This window comes from Mastigoproctus giganteus, chromosome 2 (genome assembly GCF_048544385.1).
Source record: "Mastigoproctus giganteus isolate SK-2022 chromosome 2, ASM4854438v1, whole genome shotgun sequence".
NCBI classification, from domain to species: domain Eukaryota; kingdom Metazoa; phylum Arthropoda; class Arachnida; order Uropygi; family Thelyphonidae; genus Mastigoproctus; species Mastigoproctus giganteus.
This window is the reverse complement of record NC_143576.1, coordinates 130,819,221-130,842,762: the sequence shown is the minus strand read 5'-3', so window position 1 is coordinate 130,842,762 and position 23,542 is coordinate 130,819,221. Positions and strand designations below refer to the sequence as shown.

General features: G+C 35.4%; 1 protein-coding gene across 2 annotated transcripts in view; it reads right to left on the bottom strand.

Annotated features, from left to right (window-relative positions):
• The window catches only part of LOC150089566 (uncharacterized), a 405,025-nt gene that overhangs the window by 347,389 nt on the left and 34,094 nt on the right, over nucleotides 1-23,542 (bottom strand). For both annotated transcript variants that reach the window (XM_090389542.1, XM_090389543.1), the window contains exon 4: nucleotides 11,124-11,195. In XM_090389542.1, coding sequence (XP_090245668.1) covers nucleotides 11,124-11,195 — 72 coding nt within the window. The remainder of the gene's footprint in view (nucleotides 1-11,123; nucleotides 11,196-23,542) is intronic.

The following is a 23,542-nucleotide window of genomic DNA, read 5'->3' as shown; positions in this document are numbered from 1 at the left end:
TGGGCCTACTTAAACGATGATAACACAAAAATTAATAACACCAGACTCCCCAAAGACAGAATATTCGAACTAACAAAACTATTAGTAAGTGCAAATTACATTCTATTCCAAGAAAAAATATACAGACAGATTTTTGGCCTCCCAATGGGCCTAAACATTAGTGGACTCATTGCTGAACTATACTTAGACAAATTAGAAAAGATCCACCTTGATCCATTTATACCACAGATCACATATTACGGAAGATATCTGGATGACATCCTAATCATCACAGATCACTTGACCATAAACAATATTCTACAGGTTTTTAATAACATCCATCAGAGACTAAAATTTGAATTAGAAACTGAAGCAGAATCCCACTCCATAAATTTCCTTAATTTTACCATACACAGATTAGACCAAAAACTAAATTTCAACATATATAGAAAACCCACTAATAAAGGGATGCTTCTGCACTTCCACAGTTACCATCCCCAACAATACAAAAAATCGGTCATGCTGAACCAATTTCTAAATGCCTTTAAATATTCTTCCACCCAGATTTCTCTAACCACTGAAATAAATGAACTAACTAGAAGATTCTCAAATAGGGGTTACCCACTAACCTATATAAACAAAGTCAAAACAATAGCCCGTGATAAAATAAATAACAACAACCTCGCAACAAACATTGCAAAAAAATCCGACAAGACCAAAATATATTTCATCATCATTCCATATATCGAGCACTGGTACAATAAACTTAACCAAATATGCAAGGGAACCGACATGAAAATCATAGCAAAACCCATGAACAAATTATACACATTCTTCAGAAATCGACCTTCAAATACCACATTCCAATCACAGCATGACCTAGTATACAGTATACCATGCAAAAATTGTGACGCTGTCTACGTAGGATCCACCATGGGAGTGACAAAGCTTCGAGCAAAACAACACGAAGCTTCAGTGCGGGCGGGTCGTTCAAATGCATCGGAACTTTCGTTCCACGCCATAAATGAACGACATACATTCGACTTTAATGAAACTAAAATTATAAATATTCAACACAACTACTACAAACTACTTATTGCAGAAACCTTAGAGATGAAACTACATGCAACTTCAATCAATATCCGTAGGCCATTCCTATTGTCCGACGATTGGTCACTTATACGCATGCGTGAAGAACAAACACTACAACATAAGACAAAAGTTTCGGATTAATTGTGAGTAGCTCTCTTCCTGTGAACATGACACCCCGAAAAGTTCTAGTCCGACTTAAGGAATGTAGAGAATAACCCCCCCCACCCCATATCCAATTATTAGACCCCTAAATTTAACTCAAAATTCCTGCCACAGCACCAAAAAGTAAAAATCGATCCTTAATTATTAGCCAGTTTAGACCTCCAAAATCTAACTTTATGACAATGTCTTGCAAAATTGATATCGCCATCCCCATGAATTATTAGCGAGTTGGACAAGGAGAGTTGGAAAAGAAGCTTCCTATATCAAAAATAAAGATAAACCCTGTTGATTCATAATATAATAGAATATAGGAAATATCGAGCACTTAATAGCTCTCTAGTATCAAATATATATATATATATATATATATATAAGGGGGTTTTGATAAGTATACATATATATGTACAGTGCTTTTTTTGGGACGATACACAATGGTACGGCATTGTTATTTTGGTTTTTTTAGGAGCATTAGCAACTAAGGCCATATTGCTCTGGGGATATGCGGTGGTCATTCCCTGACCTTTCCACATCCTCCATATTTGGTGGTCATGGGCTCAAACCCCGGTCTAATCAAGAAGCATGTGCTGCGCACTGCTGCTCCTGCCCACCTGGCTATGGAGGTGCCATGGTACGGCATACTGGCACCTTTATTAACAGTGATGTGTGACATTTGGATGCAATGCACTTTGAAATTTGTAATATTCCATAAATTTTTTCACATGTTTATACATTCAAATAAGCTTAAAATTATTAGTAAATTTGCATTTTTTACTATCTACTGTTAAGATATTTTCTATATAACACTGTATAACCATTTTAATAATTCTAAATTACTCAGTCGGACCTCTGTTTAATGAAGTTCTTTCATAGCAAATTATTTTGAATTCCCCTTGTAAGTTACATTTAAAATAATTTCCATTGAGCGAGAAAATTTTCATAAAGTGAACGGATTAGGAGAGAATTAACTTGGTACGCACTGTCCGCATTTCTGGCCTACAGGCAATTTAGAAAATTAGTGCTGCTGCGCAATTTAAGAGAGCTAAAGGAATTACCATTCTACAACTTAGTGGTACCTGATAAAACCTATCTGACCACCTGTCTCCCACATATGGAGAAGTCGCGCTGGTCAGCAGTGAGCAGATCAAGGGGTATTCCCAATAGGCTCTGGTCAACCTTCTACTGCAGTGGTGTGCAAACTTTTCTCCATAGAAGGGCCATATTCAAAAATTAAAAGTTAGATTTCTTTAGTGTGTTACATTTTCCATATCTTGTTGCATGTAAAAGTAAAATTAGCATTAGCATTAGTAGAGGCATATGATGCAAGAAAGCAAGCTTATTCAGCATCAGCAAAAAAAAAAAAAAAACACACCACTCCCATTTCACCCCTCCGTTCGTTCGAAATACCTGTCCAGTTGAGTCTTAAATTTGTTTAGGCTATCAACTTCAACAACAAATGATGGAAGTCGGTTCCACCAACCAACCACCCGCTGGCCAAAGGCAAATTTCCGCACATCTATCCGACATCCGTCCTTCCTCAATTTGAATTTATGCCCTCTGAGGTGATTATTCTGAGCAAGAGGAAAAATCCCATTGGCAATGAGCATGCTCAAACCATTCAAAGCTTTATACACCTCTATCAGATCACCTTGCCGGTGCCTAGTCTCCAGACTGTAATTTGCAAAACTTAAGCCTTTCTTCGTAAGAGCAACCCTTTGTTCCATTCACTAATCTTGCTGCCCTTCTCTGTACCCGTTCCAGCAGCTCTACATCCTTCTTGAAATGAGGCTTCCAGACCTGTATACAGTACTCAAGATGTGGCCTAACCATTGCCTTATACAAGGGAATAATCACCTCCTTATCCCTGCTAGAAAAATTCCTGTATATCATTGACAAGACACCATGAGCTACTCTTGCAGCTCGTCTGCACTGCTCAGAGAACTTCATATCTGCCTGCACAATTACCCCCAGGTCCTTTTCATTCTCCACCACTGTCAGTGTAGTACCGCAGAGTTGATACGTTGCTCTGGGGTTACTGTTTCCCATATGTAGTACTTTACATTTGTCAATGTTAAACTTCATTTGCCACCTCTCAGCCCATCTGTTCAACCTTTCCAGATCCTGTTGCAGCAGCATAGCATCAGTAGTGTCCTTAACAACCCTGCCAACCTTTGTATCATCTGCAAACTTGGACATTAAACTTGATATACCATCATCAATATCATTCATAAACACCGAAAACAACAACGGACCCAACACTGAACCCTGAGGAACTCCACTAATAACATTAGTCCACGTTGAGCAGTGTCCATTGATTACCACTCTCTGTCTTCTGCCACTCAACCATCCCCTTATCCATAGCAGCAATTTGCCTCCAATGCCACACTGCTCCAATTTGTGCAGCAGTCTTCCATGTGCAACAGTATCAAAAGCCTTTCTAAGATCCAAATATATAATATCAAAGTTATTCCCTGCATCCAGTTCTTTTGTGACTACATCATAGTATCCAATCAAATTGGTCAGGCAAGACCTGCCCTTAACAAAACCATGCTGCGTCTGAGCTATAACTGAATTCTTGTCTAGATGATCCTGCAGTGCTTCTTTAACCAGTGCCTCCATTGATTTTCCTGGAACAGAAGTTAAACTAACAGGTCTATAATTACTTGTGTCAGCCTTTGATCCTCCTTTGTGAATTGGGGTTACATTTGCACATCTCCAGTCTATGGGTACCTCCCCTGAGTCCAAAGAAGCTCTCATAATTATGGCTAGGGGTTTGCTTACTTCCTTTGCTGCCTCCTTTAATATAACTGGATAGATCCCATCCACCCCAGGTGCCTTTTTTATGTTTATCCTCAACAATCTCTCCTCCACTTTCCTCTCAGTTATTACAAAATCATCTAGCTCACTGCCAATGTCTACTTTACCTACGTCATTCTCCTTCCTGAATAACTCCTCATGCGTGAATGTAGATGCAAAATACTTGTTTAGATTGTTAGCCACCTGAGCAGGATCCTCAACTGTTGAACCATCAATATCCAGTGGACCAATCTGATTCATCCCTTTCCTTCTTGAGTTTAAATAGGTAAAGAACTCTTTTCTGTTTTTCTTTGCATCCTTTGCCAAAGATATTTCGTAGTCTGCCTTTGCCTGCCTAATCTGCTTTGTGACTTGGTCACAGACCAACTTATATCTATCATAGGCTTCCATGTCGCCCATTAATTTGTATGTATTCCATGCATTTTTCTTCTCTGCCACATGTCTCATTAGTTCATCTGACAACCATTTAGGCCTAAACCTTGAACAATATTTCTTAGTTGGTATGTAAAGCCTGGTAGCTTCCAAGATTAGTTCCTTGAATGCTTCCCATTTTGAGTTTGCTGTTGGTAACATCATCAGTTGGTCCAACTGTATAGAATTTAAATACTGTCTCAGACCATCATAGTCGCCTTTACGAAAACAAAAACCCTTCCCTTTACCTCTGATGGTAGTTACCTCCTTGAGTAAATCCCACTTCAACACACTGTGATCACTGCCACCTAGTGGTTCATTTATCTGCAGATTCTTAATGCATGAAGAATCACTACTGATAATCAGATCAAGAGTATTGCTCCCTCTTGTTGCCTCACGAACATGCTGATGTAGAAAACAATCATCCAATAAATCCACAAAAGCCTGGCTAGTGTGTGAGTGACCAACCCACAAATTCCAGTCAATATCTGGGAAATTAAAATCCCCCATTATAAGACTCTCTGATTTACTGGCCCACTCCATTTCCCTGTACAATATCTTATTATACTCATCAGAGTCATTAGGCCTATAGCACACTCCTACTCTCAATTTTGATTTCCCTATACTTGTGTCACACCAAACTGACTCGACACTGCCCTGTCCATCGATGTCGACTGGCTTCACTTCCTTGGATTTTATGTGTTTCTTAACTAATAGCATAACCCCTCCTCCCCTCCTGTCCTGTCTATCCTTTCTATACACATTGTATTCCCCAAATTCCAGTTCCGCATTCCTTATATCTGTGTGACACCACGTCTCTGATATCCCAACAATATCTGCCTTTGATGTTTTGAGCAAAACCTCAAATTCATCAAATTTATTTACCAAACTCCTAGCATTGGTGTACACACAGGTATGCATGCACCTGTTTCTATTCTTAGCTACCCTAACACAACCCATGTGTTTACTTGTACCACAATGACTCCCAGCAGTCTCTGAAATATCCTGCATCTTGTTTTTCAGGCTTCTGCTCATTTCAATAGAAGCAGTGCAAGAATCACTTCCACCTCTGCCAGTGGCTACTGTTAATCTATTAGTCCTTGTATCCCCCCCAACTAGCAGTTTTCCGACCCACCTAACGCTGCCTCGACAGCATCAGCAAAAATTCTTGCACCCTTTCTATTTAAGTGTATCCCATCCCTGTAGAAGCAGTCTCTCCTGTTAACAAATACAGACCAGGCTGAAAAAAATTCTACCCCTTGAGCCTTGCACAATCCCTCCAGGGCCGAATTGATCGACAAGGCTCTCATCATATACTCCCTCCTATCGTGTCTGGGCAGTATTGCAGACACTTTCAAATTCAACCCTAATTCACGGCTTTTTTTCAACAGTGACCTGTACTTGCTAAGTAATTCCGCCGGTCTCCTACTCTTAATATCATTAGTGCCAACGTGTACAACTATATCACCTTTTGTGCCCTTAAAAGATGATATCCGCTCTACAACGTCATCAACCTTTGCCCCTGGCAGACATACCCTGGTCCTATTCCACCTATCCTTTTTACAAAGCATGTTCCCCGTTTCCCTGACAATCGAGTCACCAACAACTACTAGTTCCTGTGGGACCAGCGCATTCTGCCTAGGGGGCTGCCTCTGTGTTGCATGATGACCAAGTGCAAGCTCTGGCATTGTAGTGGGCAGCTGAGAGCTTGATGGGTCCCTCAATTTATTTCCTTCGAGGGCATCCACCCTGTCCTTCAAGCTCTCATAAAGGCCCATAACAACGCTGAGTTGTCGCCTGATTTCCTTGCACTCCTTACATCGTGCACACACAAAGACATCCCCCTTGGCAGTATCATGTCCCGTACCCGACTGCTCCGCAAACATCAAGCAAACAGTGCATTTTAAAAGACTGTGATTCAGAGGGCAACTGCCCCCTTCAGTTCTCCCCTGAGCCACAGCACTCCCATTAGCTTGAGCCTTTTGCTTTGCTGCTCTGGTCTGAGTCATGATTCCGATTTAATTCAATAAAATTTCAATTTCAGAACAAAATTAAATCCTTAATTATATCCCAACAGTTATAACGCTATATTTATTTTTTCGATATCGAGTGTTTTCTACGAGTTCCCTTTATACAACTTCCGTATCACGTGTACCACTATAGTTATGTATTAATTATTTGTTACGGTTAAGTCGTTATATATATATATATATATATATATAGAGTTAAAAGTACAATTTAATTGACAATAAAGTTTATCAAGATTAATAGATTTACTGATTAATTGACAATATTATATTATGCACTATACTACACTAAGCTTATGCTATCGTGTAAAAATGGCGGGAATTCACGAACGGTACTTCTACGGACTCTTAAGTATTGATTAGCTTCCAAATCTCGCTATCTCAATTTAGAATAAACTAAGGATCCTGACTAGGTCTATAATCTACTTATAGAAGATAATTTGATATAACAAGAAGATTGTTATATCAAATTATCAAATTGAAAATATTCGAAACTTTTGTTAAGTACAATACATAATTACATTTACTGAACAAAACATTTAATGAGAAAATTATTTTGATAATTAACAATTTAAACTGCTGTTTTAGTTCACTTTCCGGGCGGGCCATAACTTGGACACCACTGTGAATCAACTATAAGCATCCTGTTCGAGAATTAGGAGAGAGTGATTTTCTTTTATCCTGACAAATAATCATCTGTTATTTCGCGGAAGTGCGTTATCCACATTTTACCGTAAATTTTCCCTATCTCTGTTTACATGGTCACAGTACCTGAATATCCAAATGACATTGAAATTTTGGACAGTTTCGAAAAAAAAAAAAAAAAAAAAAAGAAAAGAAAAAAATTCAAATTTAAGAACTAGTGACAATACCAATGACGAGAGAAGAAAAACGAGGATAACGAAGGTATTAAACCTTCTAAACATGAAATGTTGGCATTTGGTGAAAATAAAGTTAGAAATTGTCAATTAGGTTACAGTTAAATGAAAGAGATACAATTCGTGGATTTTGGGAATACCTAATTGAAAAGATGGTTTTGGAAGAATTGAAGCATTTGATGGACGCTCTGAGTACGATAGCAATTTCATCAAGTGAACGTGAACTTTCACAAATGAATCTGATAGCCAGCCCAACCAGAGCTTCGTTGATGACAAAAACAGTCTTTTCACTACTGTTTCTTAAAATTGTAGGCCCACCGCTGACCCGCTTCGATCGAGCAAAATATGTCAACGTGGCTGCTTTGGAAATGTCATTCAGCAACTGACACACAAAGAGGAAGAAAAGAAGTCGGCATAGGGTGTCGGACAAGAACTTAATAAAAATTTGGAATATTCTACAAAAACATTATTATGAAATTATTTTTACTTATGTTATTTATTTTTACTTATTATTTTTAGGGGCCGTATTCTGACGAAGGACCCCTTATGATGTCACTTGGTTGTCTGTCTCTCCGTCCGTCTGTCACAGCATTGTATCTCTGGAACCACTCAACCTACTGACTTGAAATTTTGCATGGGTTTGTACATCATGTGTGATAACATAACACCATATTGATCGTTGTTGACAAAAATTTGTCTGAGAAATGGAGGGACAAAAATGTTGTCGAAAACCTATAGCTTATTATACACCGTTGGAAAGAGCTCAGCAAGTAGGCTTAATATATAATTTTAAAATTAAAAATGGCAGCACCAAACAGGAAAATGTAATTTTCGTATCCCCCCCCCTGTAGTTCCATCACTAATGGAGCTAAAAATTTAAAAATCACATTAGCTATGCATTATTCAATACTTATCAAGGGAAAACTATTCTGAATGAAATTATCATTTACTTTTTGCGTTAAAATTAGAAAAACAGTTTTTTATTGCACTTTGATAGCAAGCTTCTTTGTACTAATTAACTCTCCTTTTGGTGACAGAAAGGTTGCTAAATAGTTAGTTAATAATTCTATAAAGGCCATTTATAAATTTTGCAACAAAAAGTATTTTTTAACAATTTTCAAAGCTGGAGTTGTCCTGGCAAGGAGGTACTCAGAGAGCCAGTGTTGAGGTGGTGGTGGTGAGGCACCTGCACAGTCTTGCACAGCCCTCACCTGCCAGTCACTTCTCCCCCAAGACTTTAAATGCTTCTCCAGGAAGAAGTCGGAGTCACTTCTCCCACCCTTGTCATTCACAACAACTGGAAAGACTCAAATAGACGTTTTCATTTGTTCCTCAGTTTTAGGACAAGCCAGGGTACTAGAAACTTTTTTCAGTTACCATAAAGCTCTCTATTTGAGATACTACACTAACAACCATTCGTGACTATGGACCCTTCAAATAAGTAAATAAATCGGTCAACTACTGAGTGCTGTACACTCAGTAGTTGACCGAATTATTTACTTATTTTACTCACATTTTACTTATTTTTTTTATATATTTGAATAATAAATTTATAATTAATAAACTGTGTTAATATACTAAATTTGTTGTTCTTATTCCAAAAACATTACTACGAAAGTAACAATATCAGGAAAAAAAATTTTTAGAGTACTTTTCATATCCTTTTAATTTTCAATTTACCAGCACCTTTTTTTTTACAAAAGAAGCACTGTGTATATATATATATATATATATATATATACACACACACACACACACACACACACCGATGAGTCAAAACATTATGACCACCTATTTAATATGATGTTAGTCCTCCACGTGCAGCCAAAACAGCTCGTATCCAGCGAGGCATGGACACTACAAGATTTCTAAATGTGTCTTGTGGTATCTGGTACCAACACGTAACCAGCAGATCCTTTAACTCCTGTATGGTCTCTGGATCATTTCACAAATGAAAATGTAACAGTCTGGCTGCATTGGGCAGAGTCCATTCTTGAAAAATATGAGCCAAAGGTTATTTTTAATCTCAAAGAGACAAGTATATTTTATAATTTGCTGCCAAACAAAACACTTGCTGTCTGAGGAGAGTCTTGTAATAGTGGAAAATTAAGTAAACAATGAATCACTATTCTGTTATACTGCAATGCAGATTGCATTACAAAACTGCATGCGCTTGTGGTTAGTAAATTTTCCAAGCCAAGGTTTTTTAAAGGAGTTTGCCAGCTTCTGTGCAGTTATGAGTCAATCATATTGCTTGACTAAAGGTCTAAAATTTTCAGCTTTGGTTATTGAGAGTGGCTCTCAATAACCAAATAGAAGAATGGCTTCAGAAAAAGAAACATCTTGATGATTCTGGATAGTTGTAATGCACGTTCTGCTGAAGCAATAAGTTGATGAATGTACACATGTTGTTTTACTTCCCAATACCACCAGTTTTATGCAGCCATGGATCAAGGCAACTTCAAGAGAGCATATAAGACCTGCCTGATAAAGTCCTTGATCAATAACACATGAGGGTTTGTTATGTTGTTTGTTTGTTATTTGGTTTTTAGGAGCATTAGCAACTAAGGCCATATTGCTCCGGGGATATGCGGTGGTCATTCCCTGACCTTTCCGCATCCTCCGTATTTGGTGGTCATGGGCTCAAACCCTGGTCTAATCAAGAAGTGTGCACTACACACTGCTGCTCCTGCCCACCTGGCTACAGAGTCGCCAACATATGAGGGAACAATTTACAAGCAGAGTGGAATGTCTTAGATACTATCCAAAATATTGTTGTTGCTTGAGACAGTATTGCATCAAGTGTAATAATCAACTGTTTCAGAAAAAATGATTTTGGAGGGAACAAAATCAAAAACATGGTCCAAAAAATTAATGTGAACGTAATGTTGAGTAATGGGGATTTGGAAGGGGCATACAGATTCTGTTGGCTAATTTGAGAAGTTTAACAAACTCCTCAAATTTTTCAACACCAGAAGAGCTACTGAATGATGGAGTTTTTGTTACCAGTGATGCAAGCAAAAAAGCACTCACTCTGCCTTCTAAAAAATATGCCCAAAATACTCTGAACATAACAGAGAATGTGTTAGCCTGCAATAATGTTGATAAAGAAACAACTATTGAATTTCATAATGCCTATTTATTTAGTTTCTTATACACTAAACAAAAAAAAAAAAAAAAAAAATCTAAACAAAATATGCATTATTCTTAGTTATTATAGATAAGGCTTTAGTTATTGTTTTTATTTTTACTATTTTATTTTATTATTTAATTTAATTATGATTATTTACTATTATTGTTAAATACATGTACAAAAAAAAAAGTAAAATTGACACTTTTGATGGACTTTGTTACTAGAAACATTATCACAAAATATGAAAATTTAGGTCCCTTGAACTTGTATTAATGAGATTTTACTGTAGAAATCAGATAAATATATTTAGTAACTTTCCTATATAAACTTTTAATTGTTAGCAGCAATTATTTTAATTATTTGCATTCTGTGTGTTACTTCCTATTAACATTCAGTCTAGTGCCTACATAATGCCTTGGAACAGCTGTCAGATTTAAGTATTAATTTAAGAATTACACTACTTAAATGATGTGCTTAAATACCAAATCTTAATGCCAAAATTAAGATTTCATATTTAATAAAAATATCATACATGGTTTTAAAGAGGTTACACAAATATCATAGGTGGTGTCATGTGTAATGTAGCATATTAAATGCAAAATTAGTGTTATAATTAAAATAACTTACCAACAAATAAAATCCACTTGCAGTCTCCAAAAGATTTGTCAGGTGGCTTTGAGAATAGCCATGATTTAAGTTCTAAAGAAGTTAAAAATTAAAAGACTAATTGAAATCCATACATAACAGCAAAGTTATCTTAAAAGTAAACAAATAAGAGTCATTATAAACACCTAGCACTCATCTCACTATTTCTCATAAGGTATTATATTTAAGGTGTTTCTTTCAAGTATATTCATAGATTCGTCAATTCACGTTGGGACTGGGTGGGGGAGATCAAACAGACTAAGCCAAGATATATCAAAAATCAACATATGAATGTATATACAGTAGACTTTCAGAATAACAGCACCTTCGCGGATTCAAGATGCCGTTATTTCGATTTTTCTGTTATCTAGAAAGTTTCATTTTAAATATATTTAATGCAGAAATAATGAGGCTAAAAAAGAAAGAGAGATTAAGAATGCAATTTTATTAACTGCACATAAAAAACAAACATGTTGATGATCCAATATTATACTCTGCCATTAATACACTCCTACTTACGCCCGTTCTATTTTCTATTTTTATATCAAGTTTGTCACAAAACTTTAATGTTCTTAATTATTCTTCTTTTCTTCTCTGTACGGGGTTTATTAATGAAATGAAATTAAATGAAACTGTATTAAGTAATTGAAAATTAGGAGCCATAGTGAGAGGTTTTTAGTTTTAAATAAATGAAAAACAGCATATAATCCGTGATATCAGTACAGAATTCACTTTCAAAATGAACTTAAACAAATACAGTGATCACGTGACTTGCAGTTTTCTTTTTTCTGCACTGATCTCAATGTGCCGTTATTTCAACAGTCTACTGTATATGGAAACAGTAAGAAAAAACTAAATTCTTTTATTGACTCTGTAAGGGTCAATAAAAGAGCTGAGAAAAAAGACACCGAGGAACTCGTACATGCTGAACATTCAATATACTAAACTATTACTTATTTATGTGATGCTTCTGAACCCACTTTTGTATTCTGTTATCAAATCAATCCTAAAAGAGCAAGTAAAAAGAAGTAAAATGTTGCTAAAATCTTGTACTATGCAGGCAAAAAATAAATTTATTTAATTGTTAAAAATACATTCATTTTTGTATATATAGTTCAAAATTGTTATTCCTCTTTAGATTTATTTTAATTTTGGGTTTTTACACATGTTATAGGTACACATAACACTTTTTTATAGTGATGATTGGTTTAAATCAAAACCGTTAAGAAAGAAATGTACAGTACATGTATTTAATAATAAATACATGTACTGTAATAGGTAATGTACCCATGAATGTATATACAGTAGACTTTCAGAATAACAGAATAACAGCACCTGTACATTATCTGAGAACAATAATAATAAACCCCTCTTATTGTAAAAATATATTTTAAAAAAAGGTGAAATGGAAATATAGGTATTGTTTATGTTTTTTTCCCAGGCCTTGCAATGGCAAATTCAGACCCTGAAAAAATCCAAACCTCTGTGACCAGCTTGATTCACTGACAACCTTTTAAGTTTTTTTATGATTGATAACTTCAAAAATAACCTTTCAGCTTCACAGAAAATGCCCAACAGCAAATATGCCATGCACAAGTTTGTAGATAGAAGGTTCTTGAAAATTTGCCTGCATAGTACAAGATTTTATTTTTTGCCTGCATAGTACAAGATTTTAGCAACATTTTACTTCTTTTTACTTGCTCTTTTAGGATTGATTTGATAACAGAATACAAAAGTGGGTTCAGAAGCATCACATAAATAAGTAATAGTTTAGTATATTGAATGTTCAGCATGTACGAGTTCCTCGGTGTCTTTTTTCTCAGCTCTTTTATTGACCCTTACAGAGTCAATTAAGTACATTCCTGGACAACTGCATGAATTCACTTCTACAATATCTTTTAACATTATCAATATACATGCTTAAGAAGGTATGAACAACACTTTCATCATGAAATTCTGTACTTAGTTTAGGAATGAAATTAAAAAATGGAACTAGGGTTCTATATGTATTGAATCATCTAATAAAACTGTATTAAGTAATTGAAAATTACATTAAATATATACATGGAGACCTGCACGAATTCACTTCTTCAACATTATCAATATACATTCTTAAAGGTGTCAAAATCACATGAAATTAAAAATGGAACTAAGGTTCTATACGCACTGAATCAATCATCTAATTAATCCTTAATATAGTTTATCAACTAGTACAGTTTGTCTTGACTTGAATCTTTTTTTTGTCCAAATAGTCTCACATGATTTATGCCAGACAATTTTTACTTCCTGTATAATATCAGAGGAAAGGATTCTTCAAGTTGACAAATCTTTGAGAATCAAAGTTGACAAATCAAAGAGAATCAAAGGCTTCCTCTTTGATATTTCTAAATTTGTCTCATATAGCTGAAATACAGGGTAGTCCAAAAGTGATACCCTTTTTTATTTGTATACTTGAAATGTTTATTTCAAATAACTTCTTAGTTTTTGACTTTTATTCTGTTCTTATTCATTTCTTTGTTTTCTAAATTTCAAATTTTCTGTTTCAGATTTGAAATATAATTTTATTCAAGATTACCCTAAATCAGGGGTTGGCAACCTTATTTGAGTGAAGAGCCATTTTTGATCTAATTTTAAAAAAAAGAGAATCCGAAGAGCAGCACCTCAGCTCAATCTGGGGAGAGTTTTTTAAGAAATGGAATAGAGTATGAAGGCGTTTTATTAAAAATATATATATTTTGAAATATTATTTATTAATACTGTAATACTGTATTTATTAATAAACGTAACAAACATCCAATTAGGTAACTTTAATGTGACTTTTGCTGCTCAACTTCTTGAGCAAGTCTCTCAACATCAGGCGATTTTGCTGTAATTTTCATTTTTAAAGATGCTGAGAGACTTGCATTGTTCAGACAGTTTCTTGATTTATTTTTTATATAGTTCATGTTCGAAAATATTTGCCCGTAGAAATACATTGGAAAAAAAAAACTGAGAGAAGTCCAAACACAAATATTTTCAAATGTATATACTTGTCTAGTAAGCTATTCCATGCATCGAACACAATTTGGTCTTGCCTTTTCAATTCATCTATTGCCATCCATTTATGTAGAATTGCTAGGGCAGCCTTTTGCCTTTCCACATCCTCAATTTCAGTTTTAAGGCATTTTAGTCTTGCACTCCATATGTCCTTGATTTCACGTCCTCTAACTCCATTTTAAATTGTGCTTCATGTGGGCTAAAAGTGAAAGAGCCACATGCAGCTCGCAGGCCGCAAGCTGCCCTAAATGAACATGGATTATTATTTAACAAAGGAACAAAGAGTGGCAGCAGTTAAAAATTATTACCAAAACAACAATAAAGGAGCTAAAGCTGCTCATTTGTTAGCAGAAGAAATTAATAGTCAAAGTCATAATATCTTAAGACTAGTCAGAAAATTTGAAGAAACTGGAAGCATAAATGATGCAAAAAAATGGCTAGGATAATGTGGTTATATTGAGTGGTTACCACAATCACCAGATATCCTCTCTTGATTTTTATCTGTGGGGTATAATGAAAGATCTTGTCTACAAGATGAAACCATAAACAATTTCTGAATTAAAACAAACAATTCGGACCAAATTTGCCAAAGTTGACATTGCAATGTATATGAGGACTTGTAGAAGTGTTACAGCAAGGGCTGAAGCCTATATTGAACAATGGGGGGGAAGTGTGGGGGGGGGGGGAATTTGAACATTTTTTGTACCTATTAACATTCTGTTACATAAAGGAACATTAAATATTAGATGACAGTGTTTGAGTTTCTTTAATAAAGGAAATTGTTAAAAATTTAAAAGAAAACTATCAAGAATTTGTAAAATAAATAGAAATAAAATAGGGCATTTCTTTCAGATATATATGAAATTAAAGATTTAACCAAATTTACACCTCTAATTAAATCAATGCCAGGTTTCTGCAGATAGATATGACTTCACTGAGTCTATATATTTTGGTCAACAAAACAACCATGAATGTTATTTCAAATTTGGTCATCTTCCTTCACAGTGAACTGTCTTCTATTCTTAGGTTTGAATGTTCATTCTCAGCTTTGTTGAACTTATATTTATGCTTTTATAGTTTAAGACAATGTCTTTACAAGAATCCAAAAATTCCACTTGTGGTGATACATTCATCTGATATCACTTAGTGCCTTCAAGATGAGTGTTAATGTCAAACAAAATTGTTGTTTGACATTAACTAGACCTGAAAATCTCCCCTCTATGTGGTAATATTACAAATAAACTAAGATAATTTTTAAGAAACCTGAAGTAATTTAAAGGTGCCAGAAAGCATTTTTATGCATGTGTAAGTATAAAAAATGCTTGGCTCATTAAAAAAAAAAAAAGTAACCTTGCTTGCTTCTGCAAAGTATCAGCATCACCCTTTGTCTTCTACAAAGACTGATGTCAATACCTTGTGATTAAGAAAATCTAAAATATTTTTAGCCTTAAAAGTATGTATGAAAGTAAGAAATTGTTCAAAAACACTGCCTGCATTAGTGAGCTTTATTTTAATCACTATTTTATGAAAAACTGTTTCTCGATGAGATCCACCTATCAGTTCACAGAATACTATCTGTGAACTGATAGGTGAATATAGTAGAAGCACATGATGCAAGAAAGCAAGCTTATACAGCATCAGCAAAAAAATAAATAAATAAATAAAATAAAATAACCTTCCCATTTCACCTATCTTTCCAAATTTGGAATGGGAAGGATTTTTTTTTTTCCAGCAATCAACTACATGCTGGTTAAAGGAAAATTTCCACACATCTATTCTACAACTATCTTTCCACAGTTTGAATCTATGTCCCCCTCAGGTTTATAACCTAAACAAGAGGAAGAATCCCATCAGCATTAAGCCTGCTTGATCCATTTGAGGCCTCCATAAACCTTTCTTCATAAGAGCACCCCTTTGTTCCATTCACCAGTCTTGTTGCCCTTCTCTGTACTCATTCTAGCAACTCTACATCCTTCCTAAAATGAGGCTTCCAGACCTGTACACAGTACTCAAGGTGTGGCCTGACCATTTCCTTATACAAGGGGATAATCACCTCTTTATCCCTGCTTGCAAAATTCCTGTATATCATTGAAAAGACCTCATAACCTACTCTGGAGTCTGTCTGCACTGCTCAGAAAACTTCATATCTGACTGTGCAATTACCTCAAAGAAATGCACAGTTGGTACATTTCTCTGGGGTTACTGTTACCCATATGCAGTACTTTGCATTTGTCAATGTTAAACTTCAGTTGCCACTTTTCTGCCCATCTGCCCAACTTTTCCAGATCCTGTTGCAGCAGCATATTGTCATTACTGTTATTAACAACCCTGCCAACCTTTGTATCATCTGCAAACTTTGACATTAAGCTTGATATACCTTCATCAATATCACTGATAAATACAAAACAACAATGGGCCAAACACCGAACCCTGGGGGACACCACTAATAGCATTAGTCCATATGGTCTGAGAAATGTAAGCCATTATTAATAGTCTTGAATATCATTCCTCATTAAGCTAAAAATTTTCTTAATGAGGAATGATATTAAGCTAAAAAATTGCTCATGAAGAAATGGACTGAACTGATAAACATTAATATCTCAAGAAAATTTCCAGTAATTGGTGACCCAAGTGAGGGATTCTTTTATTTGAATATCATTCCTCATTAAGCTAAAAATTTTCATCACAGAAACCACTCTTAACACTTCTTCCCAAGGATGTTTCTCGACAGCAAATTGCCAAATTACATAAAACTCAATATTACACATTGGAAAGCAATGATATACTAGTCACAACAAATGATTGCTCCGCAATGAGTGATACAAATTATGTACAGTTCTGATCTTCTAAATTTTTCAAATTAAATTACTGAAGACAGAGATAACAAATAATGCTAAAGAATTTCTCCAAATAACTTACAATTAAAGTAGTAAGCACATTTTTTTTGATTCAGAAAACATCATATGGATTTTAATCATGTGATAAGTGTAAGAGAAATCAACTTCAATTAATTCTCTTTCTTTGTCTTAATATGTCTCCATACCTGTACATGCGCGGTGCTTTATGTTTCTACACATAACAGAAACCCAGTATTCGAGGCAATTCACACCAAAAGAAGTACAGTACACCCCCACTATTCGTGGGGATTACATTCCTGAGAAATGCCACAAATACCGAAAACCCGAATACTGAGTTATGGCTCCCATAGTAATAAAGGGGTTCCGTTCCAAAGTATGAAATATATAAGAAAAACTAGTCTAAAATTTTGTCTATGTATGTATTATATGTACCTTCATAATATGACTATGTACATAGAGAGTACATAGTGAAATGCAAGCATAAGGCATCGAAATGAAAATAAAAAACAAATTTAATATTATATGTAATATTTATTAGAAATTTCAAACAAATCTTTCAATCCAGCGCCTTTGCTATAGCTAAAAAACTTATCCCGCCAGTGCTATCACCAGTTTTGCTGAAGTGTTGATAAAGGTGTTTTGCCTTTTCACGAATGATGAGTGAACTTAGGGGAATTTTATTCTGAGTTCGGTCTTCTATCCACAGATTTAAAGCCTTTTCCATTTTTTTCTAATTTAACATCACGAGTTACAGAGCAATTTTTGAAGCAATTAGCGCATTTTCACGGACACTACGGCGGATTTTTTCTTCCAATTTCTTGATTGATTGTACCGTTGACTCATTGATTTTATAATGTTTTGCCACTGACGAGACACTTACACCATTAGAAATTTTGTCTAATAACTGAATTTTACTCGCTAATGTCATCACCTTCTTTGATCTTTTCACAATTCCCTTGTTGTTTGTAGCCATATTTTTGTAGGGGTTAGAAAAGAATTTGTCCACAATAAAGTCACTTTCTTCCGTTAACACACTCGAAAAAGTCTGTTTACACTAACACACTACAAAAACGGTAGATTTTTCACTTTGGTAAACATATCAATTTATAAATTGATAAATTTATTCAATTTATAAGCATATAAATTAAAAGCAAACGACGAAACCTTCCATGACAAGCGCATAGCACATACTGAACAAGGATTAGCGAGAAACATCCACGCTCGCGATTTTGTCACCCCTCACCACAACCACTGAGCACTGTTTTGACCGAGAAAGGTGATTTTAGCCACGCCCATGTTTTTTTATGGCAGAAAATGTTCACGGCAATTTAAAATTCACATTATTTTAGGTTTCATTTTATATTAAATCAGCGACCGCGAATACAGATACCCCGAATAGCGGGGGTTTACTGTATTTCAGATAATCAATTCTAAATGTACTATCTACACTTAAAAGCAGGGGAAAAAAATTAATAGGAGAAAATTACAATATGCATTGTAAATATTTTAAACTTTAAATATTTTTTAAAGATTACATACTGTACATGTTTGTAAGCTGAAAATAACCAATTTTCCGCAACTTGAAATATGTCCATTATTTTTTCAGCTACAGATTTTCATAAAATAAGTAAATTGGCTCTCATTAAAATTTCTTGCAATCTGTATGCCTAGTAGTGATCTAAAGGGCATTAGCTGTTTCAATGGTGGTGATTCTAATAGTATTTATTCAACACAATATCCCCCCCCCTTCATTTTTAATTTCTGCCAGATCCTGATTAGTAGTTAACATCAAAACTATTTTGTCGTCTATCGAAAAGTGTTAACCTGGATCATCATTATAAAACAACCTCGCAGTTTCGTGCTTTGTCTCAAGTTTTGTGCACTGTTGTTAAAATGTTCAAAGAGTTCATTAAACATTTATCAAGCAGTATAGAGAAAATACTTGTTTACGGGAAATTAGATTGAAGGAGTATACAGATAAAAATTTAATGAACAAAGCATATAAAAAGAATTAAGTGTGATGTGTCTTTTAAAAAAAAGCCAAACAGGCTGAACAAATTATCCATGCCACTTCTGTAACATGCCAAACACATTGATACAATTCATAGAAAATATGCTGAAAAAACAAAAGTCTATAAAATAATTTTTTTATTTGCAGTAATTTATGTAATAGTAACATTATGAGCTTTTTTTCACAATGAAGTTTTGTAGATCATACAAGTGAGATTGTATTATACAAAAACTACATGGATCGGATTTACTCTTCTTTGCTTCAATTATATTCCTTTATATAAGCGGAATCATGGTTTTAATATATCCATGTGATATAGTGTTGTTTTTTACAGACTTCAATTATACAGAATTCCTTCAATTTACAGAATTTATTTGCAATTTTTTTATGCTTTTCTGCAGGTCAATTCAATGATTCTTAGAATTGCAATGCAGTACATTTGATTGACAGTCTGATTTGGTTGGATGTATTCAGTGGCACGTTATCCTACAGACAAAAAAGACATATGCCTAGGACTCCGATCAGAGGGGTGCCCCAAAATCGCTGTTTCAAAAACTCATTGCCGTTTTATACTAATATTTTTAAGTGATTTTTATCGGAAACTGAACTTTCTACCTACCAATGTCAATAAAATTTACTTGAAGATTAATTTGAAAATTGTTCAAAAATGTTTTTACTGATTTTGATGAAATTTTATATTTAGTTCTTCCTTAAATAGTTGAGTTAATTGAAAAAATAAAAACTGCCTTATATGTAACCAGAGTCACTAGTTATGCTTAAGGCAGCACAGTAGCAGGGAGAAGGTAGCCATGATCTTATCAATTAGTCATGAGTGAATGTCCAAGTAGAACTGAGTTTAGGGGAATAATTCGGCAGTTTTTGATTTTAATGAGTGAAAGAAACTTAAATGAACGAGTGTAAGAAACATAAAAAACAAGGGTAAGAACATTAAATATTGAGTGGCAGAAGAACACTGAGAGCTGAACTAATTTGAGCTCTCAGTGTTCTTCTGTCATTCAATATTTAATTTGATGGGGCCGCCAAATTCCATTTTGCCTATGGCCCCATGAAGGTATTCAGACATAATAATCGTTTTAATATTGAATAAAACAAGAAGCATGGTTTTCATTTCTGATTTTGACATTCTTACTAATAGACAGTCAATCCATTGCATTGACTGTCTATTAGTTTCTGGGTCATGCTGGAACAGGAAACTTTCATACCAAGTAATTAAGTATTCAAAATCAGAATCTTCTTCATTTTTTTTCAAATCATCTTCACAAACTTGGAGTCTTCTCATTCACAGCTCTTCATTCAAAATTTTTAGGACCATCTTGGTATGCACTTAGTATTCTCATACCTAAATTTTCAGTTAAAATTTTGTTTAACTGTTTCTTTGTTCATACTGAGTTCTGATGTAACACTAATTCTTAAGTAATCGCTTCTAGTGTCCTTACCCTATCCAAATTTTCATCAGTTTTCACAGATATGGGATGGCCTGATTGTTCATCACCTTCCACATTCTCTCTCTCTCTCTCTCTCTCTCTCTCTCTCTCTCTCTTCGTGCGCAGCACACGCTTCTTGATTAGACCGGGGTTCGAGCCAGTCTCCACCAAATACGGAGGATGCGGAAAGGTCAGGGAATGACCACCACATATCCCGGAGCAATATGGCCTTAGTTGCTAATGCTTCTAAAAACCAAATAATAACATCTCTCTCTTCCTTCTAAATATCAATTATGTCATTCAAACATACAAGCTCTTGACATAGTATCTTCCCTATAAATTTAATGTAACAACTCATAACTTTCAGTTGTGACTGATAACTTTCAGACTGACCGGACAGTAATTTCCCACTTCACTCTTAGAACTGCCCTTATGTATCGGAGATACAGTGGCACTTTTCCAATTCAACGGAATCACATCCGAGTCTAGTGATGCTCTCATAATTAGCCTCAATGGTTCAATGCACTCACTTGCTGCCTCCCTTAAGATTATGGAGTATGTGCCATCAACCCCAGGAGCCTTATTGGCTTGTAGGCTAGAAAGGTTTTTCATTAAATAAACATGTGAAATTTGAACATCACCAATTACATTTTTTTCAACTTCACTCCCATATTTTCTCATTGACATAAAGGGTTTTTCTTCTGTAAATATCGATGCAAAATAACTCTTGAGTTCATCTGCAACTTCAGGTAGGTTATCTAATACTATCTCACATCCATCACCTAGGGGTCTGATCTGGAGAGAAGTGTCCTTCTCTTCTTTGCATTTATATATGTGAAGAATTCCTTATCCCACCCTTTGCTCTCTTTGCCAGTGATTTCTTATAATCTGCCTTTGCCAGCCTAATTTTTTCTGTGGCACTATTACAAATCAATTTGTAACTGTTATAGGCTTCAGTACTTTTTATTTTTCATGCCATCTTTTTCTGCTCAAGTAATCTGGCAACTTCATTATTCATCCAACTCGAAATCCTCCTCCTCGTGGAGTATTTTTCTAATGGTATATAGCATTCAGGGCTTCTGTGATTAATGTTTTAAAGGTATCCCATAATTCAATTGTATTCGCTCTCTGTAAGATATCTACCCAGTTAATAGAGGCCATGTAGCATTTCAATCCGTCGTAATTTCCTTTCTTGAAATTATAACCCATTATTTTGCCTTTAACTGCTGCTGCTACCTCTCTCTTCATTGTCCACTGTAGAACTCCATGATCACTTCCTGCTACTGGTTCCTGTTCTGTCAGCCCTGTTATGTCATCTGGCTCATGGGTGATGATGAGGTCTAGTGTATTCTTTTCCCTAGTACTGTCCCTGACATGTTGATACAAATAGCAATCATCTAGTTGATTTAAAAATTTAGTCCCCCATATAGCGTTTCCTTTCCATTTGCTCCAGTCAATTAGAGGCAAATTAAAATCACCCATAATAAGACATTCACTCTTACTTGCCCATTCCATTTGCATGTATAGGCTCTCATCATAATCTTCACAATCACCTGGCCTGTGGATTACTCCCGCTCTCATTATACCTTTGCTTCCAACTATCTCACACCATACAGATTCTATACTAGAATGCAAAATGTCTGAATCCGGGAAAGCTTTCGTCGCGCTCAGGCTCCTTTTGATAAGAAGCAGACCCCACCACCCCTTCTATCTTCCCTATCCTTCCTAAATACATTATACATACCATACTAAAACTCATCATCCCCTATCTCCTGGTGGCACCATGTTTCCGTAAGCCCTATTATGTCAGCATTACTTGTCCTAACCAACAGTTCGAATTCACTCATTTTATTGAAGACACTTCTGACATTACTGTATAAATAATTAAGACTTAGTGCTTAGTGTTCTTGTATAGTAACTATCCTGACACACCCCTTAAATTTATTTAAGCTTGCTTCCCTGGCATTAGCTACCCACTCATTTGAAACGTTTCTGCCCTCATAACATCTGTTGTGGTAACAAACAAGATTTCTTGAGGTATGTACAAGCGTTACTTTGACCAATATTATCAGATAAACGTGATATTACCCTTATCCCCCCCAAACTAGCAGTGGCCTGAACCTTTAAGGTATCCTCAATAATACTGACAAAACCTCTTGCACCATATTTGTTTAAATGTATCCCATCTCTACAAAACAGATTCCTTCTACCTACAAGTGTAGGCCAAGCAGATAGAAGCTTCTCCCCTAAAGGCCTTGCAGAGTCCTTCAAGTCTTGAGTTAATCCACAAGGCTTTCACCATATAATCCCTCCTATTGTGCCTAGGCAGAATTGCAGACACGGACACTGTGACCTAACTCGTGGCATTTCTTTAGCATGGTCCTATATTTATCTAACAAATCGTCAAATCATGTATGCTTAAAATCTGAGAGTCTGTTGGTGATATCATTAATAGTTGCTCCCAACAGACATACCCTGGTTCTAGTCCACTTATCCTTATTACAAAAAATATTTCCCGTTTCCTTGACAATGGAGTCTCCGATAGAACTAAGTCCTTTTGAACCAGAGTAGTTTGCACTAGGTTATCCTGTTCTGTAGCCCTATGCTTTAATTCAGCAAAATGCAAGGTCTTACACCTGGGAAACAGCAACCTCAAAATAACTTATACACTTGGTGGAGTTGAACTAAAGTCAGTGGTGGAAGAAAGGGTGTTGGGTGATACGATACGGCGAGACTGAAATTCTCTGAGCATTGTAGACAGGTTGCGAGGAAGGTACATGATGTCCTATCGATGATTTATCAAACATCTGCTAGTAAAAGATAAGGACACCATAACCCTACTATATAAGGCAATTGTTAGACCACGCTTGGAATACTGTGTTCAAGTGTTGAGACCACACCTAAAAAAAGACATTGGGTTCTCAAAAGGGTCCAAAGACAGGGGTAATTCGCCTGGTGAGATTGGCAAAAGGACGTCCGTATGAGGAAAGACTTCGAATATGCAAGTTGCACAGTTTGGAAACTAGGCACCTTAGAGAGAATGTTGAGGTG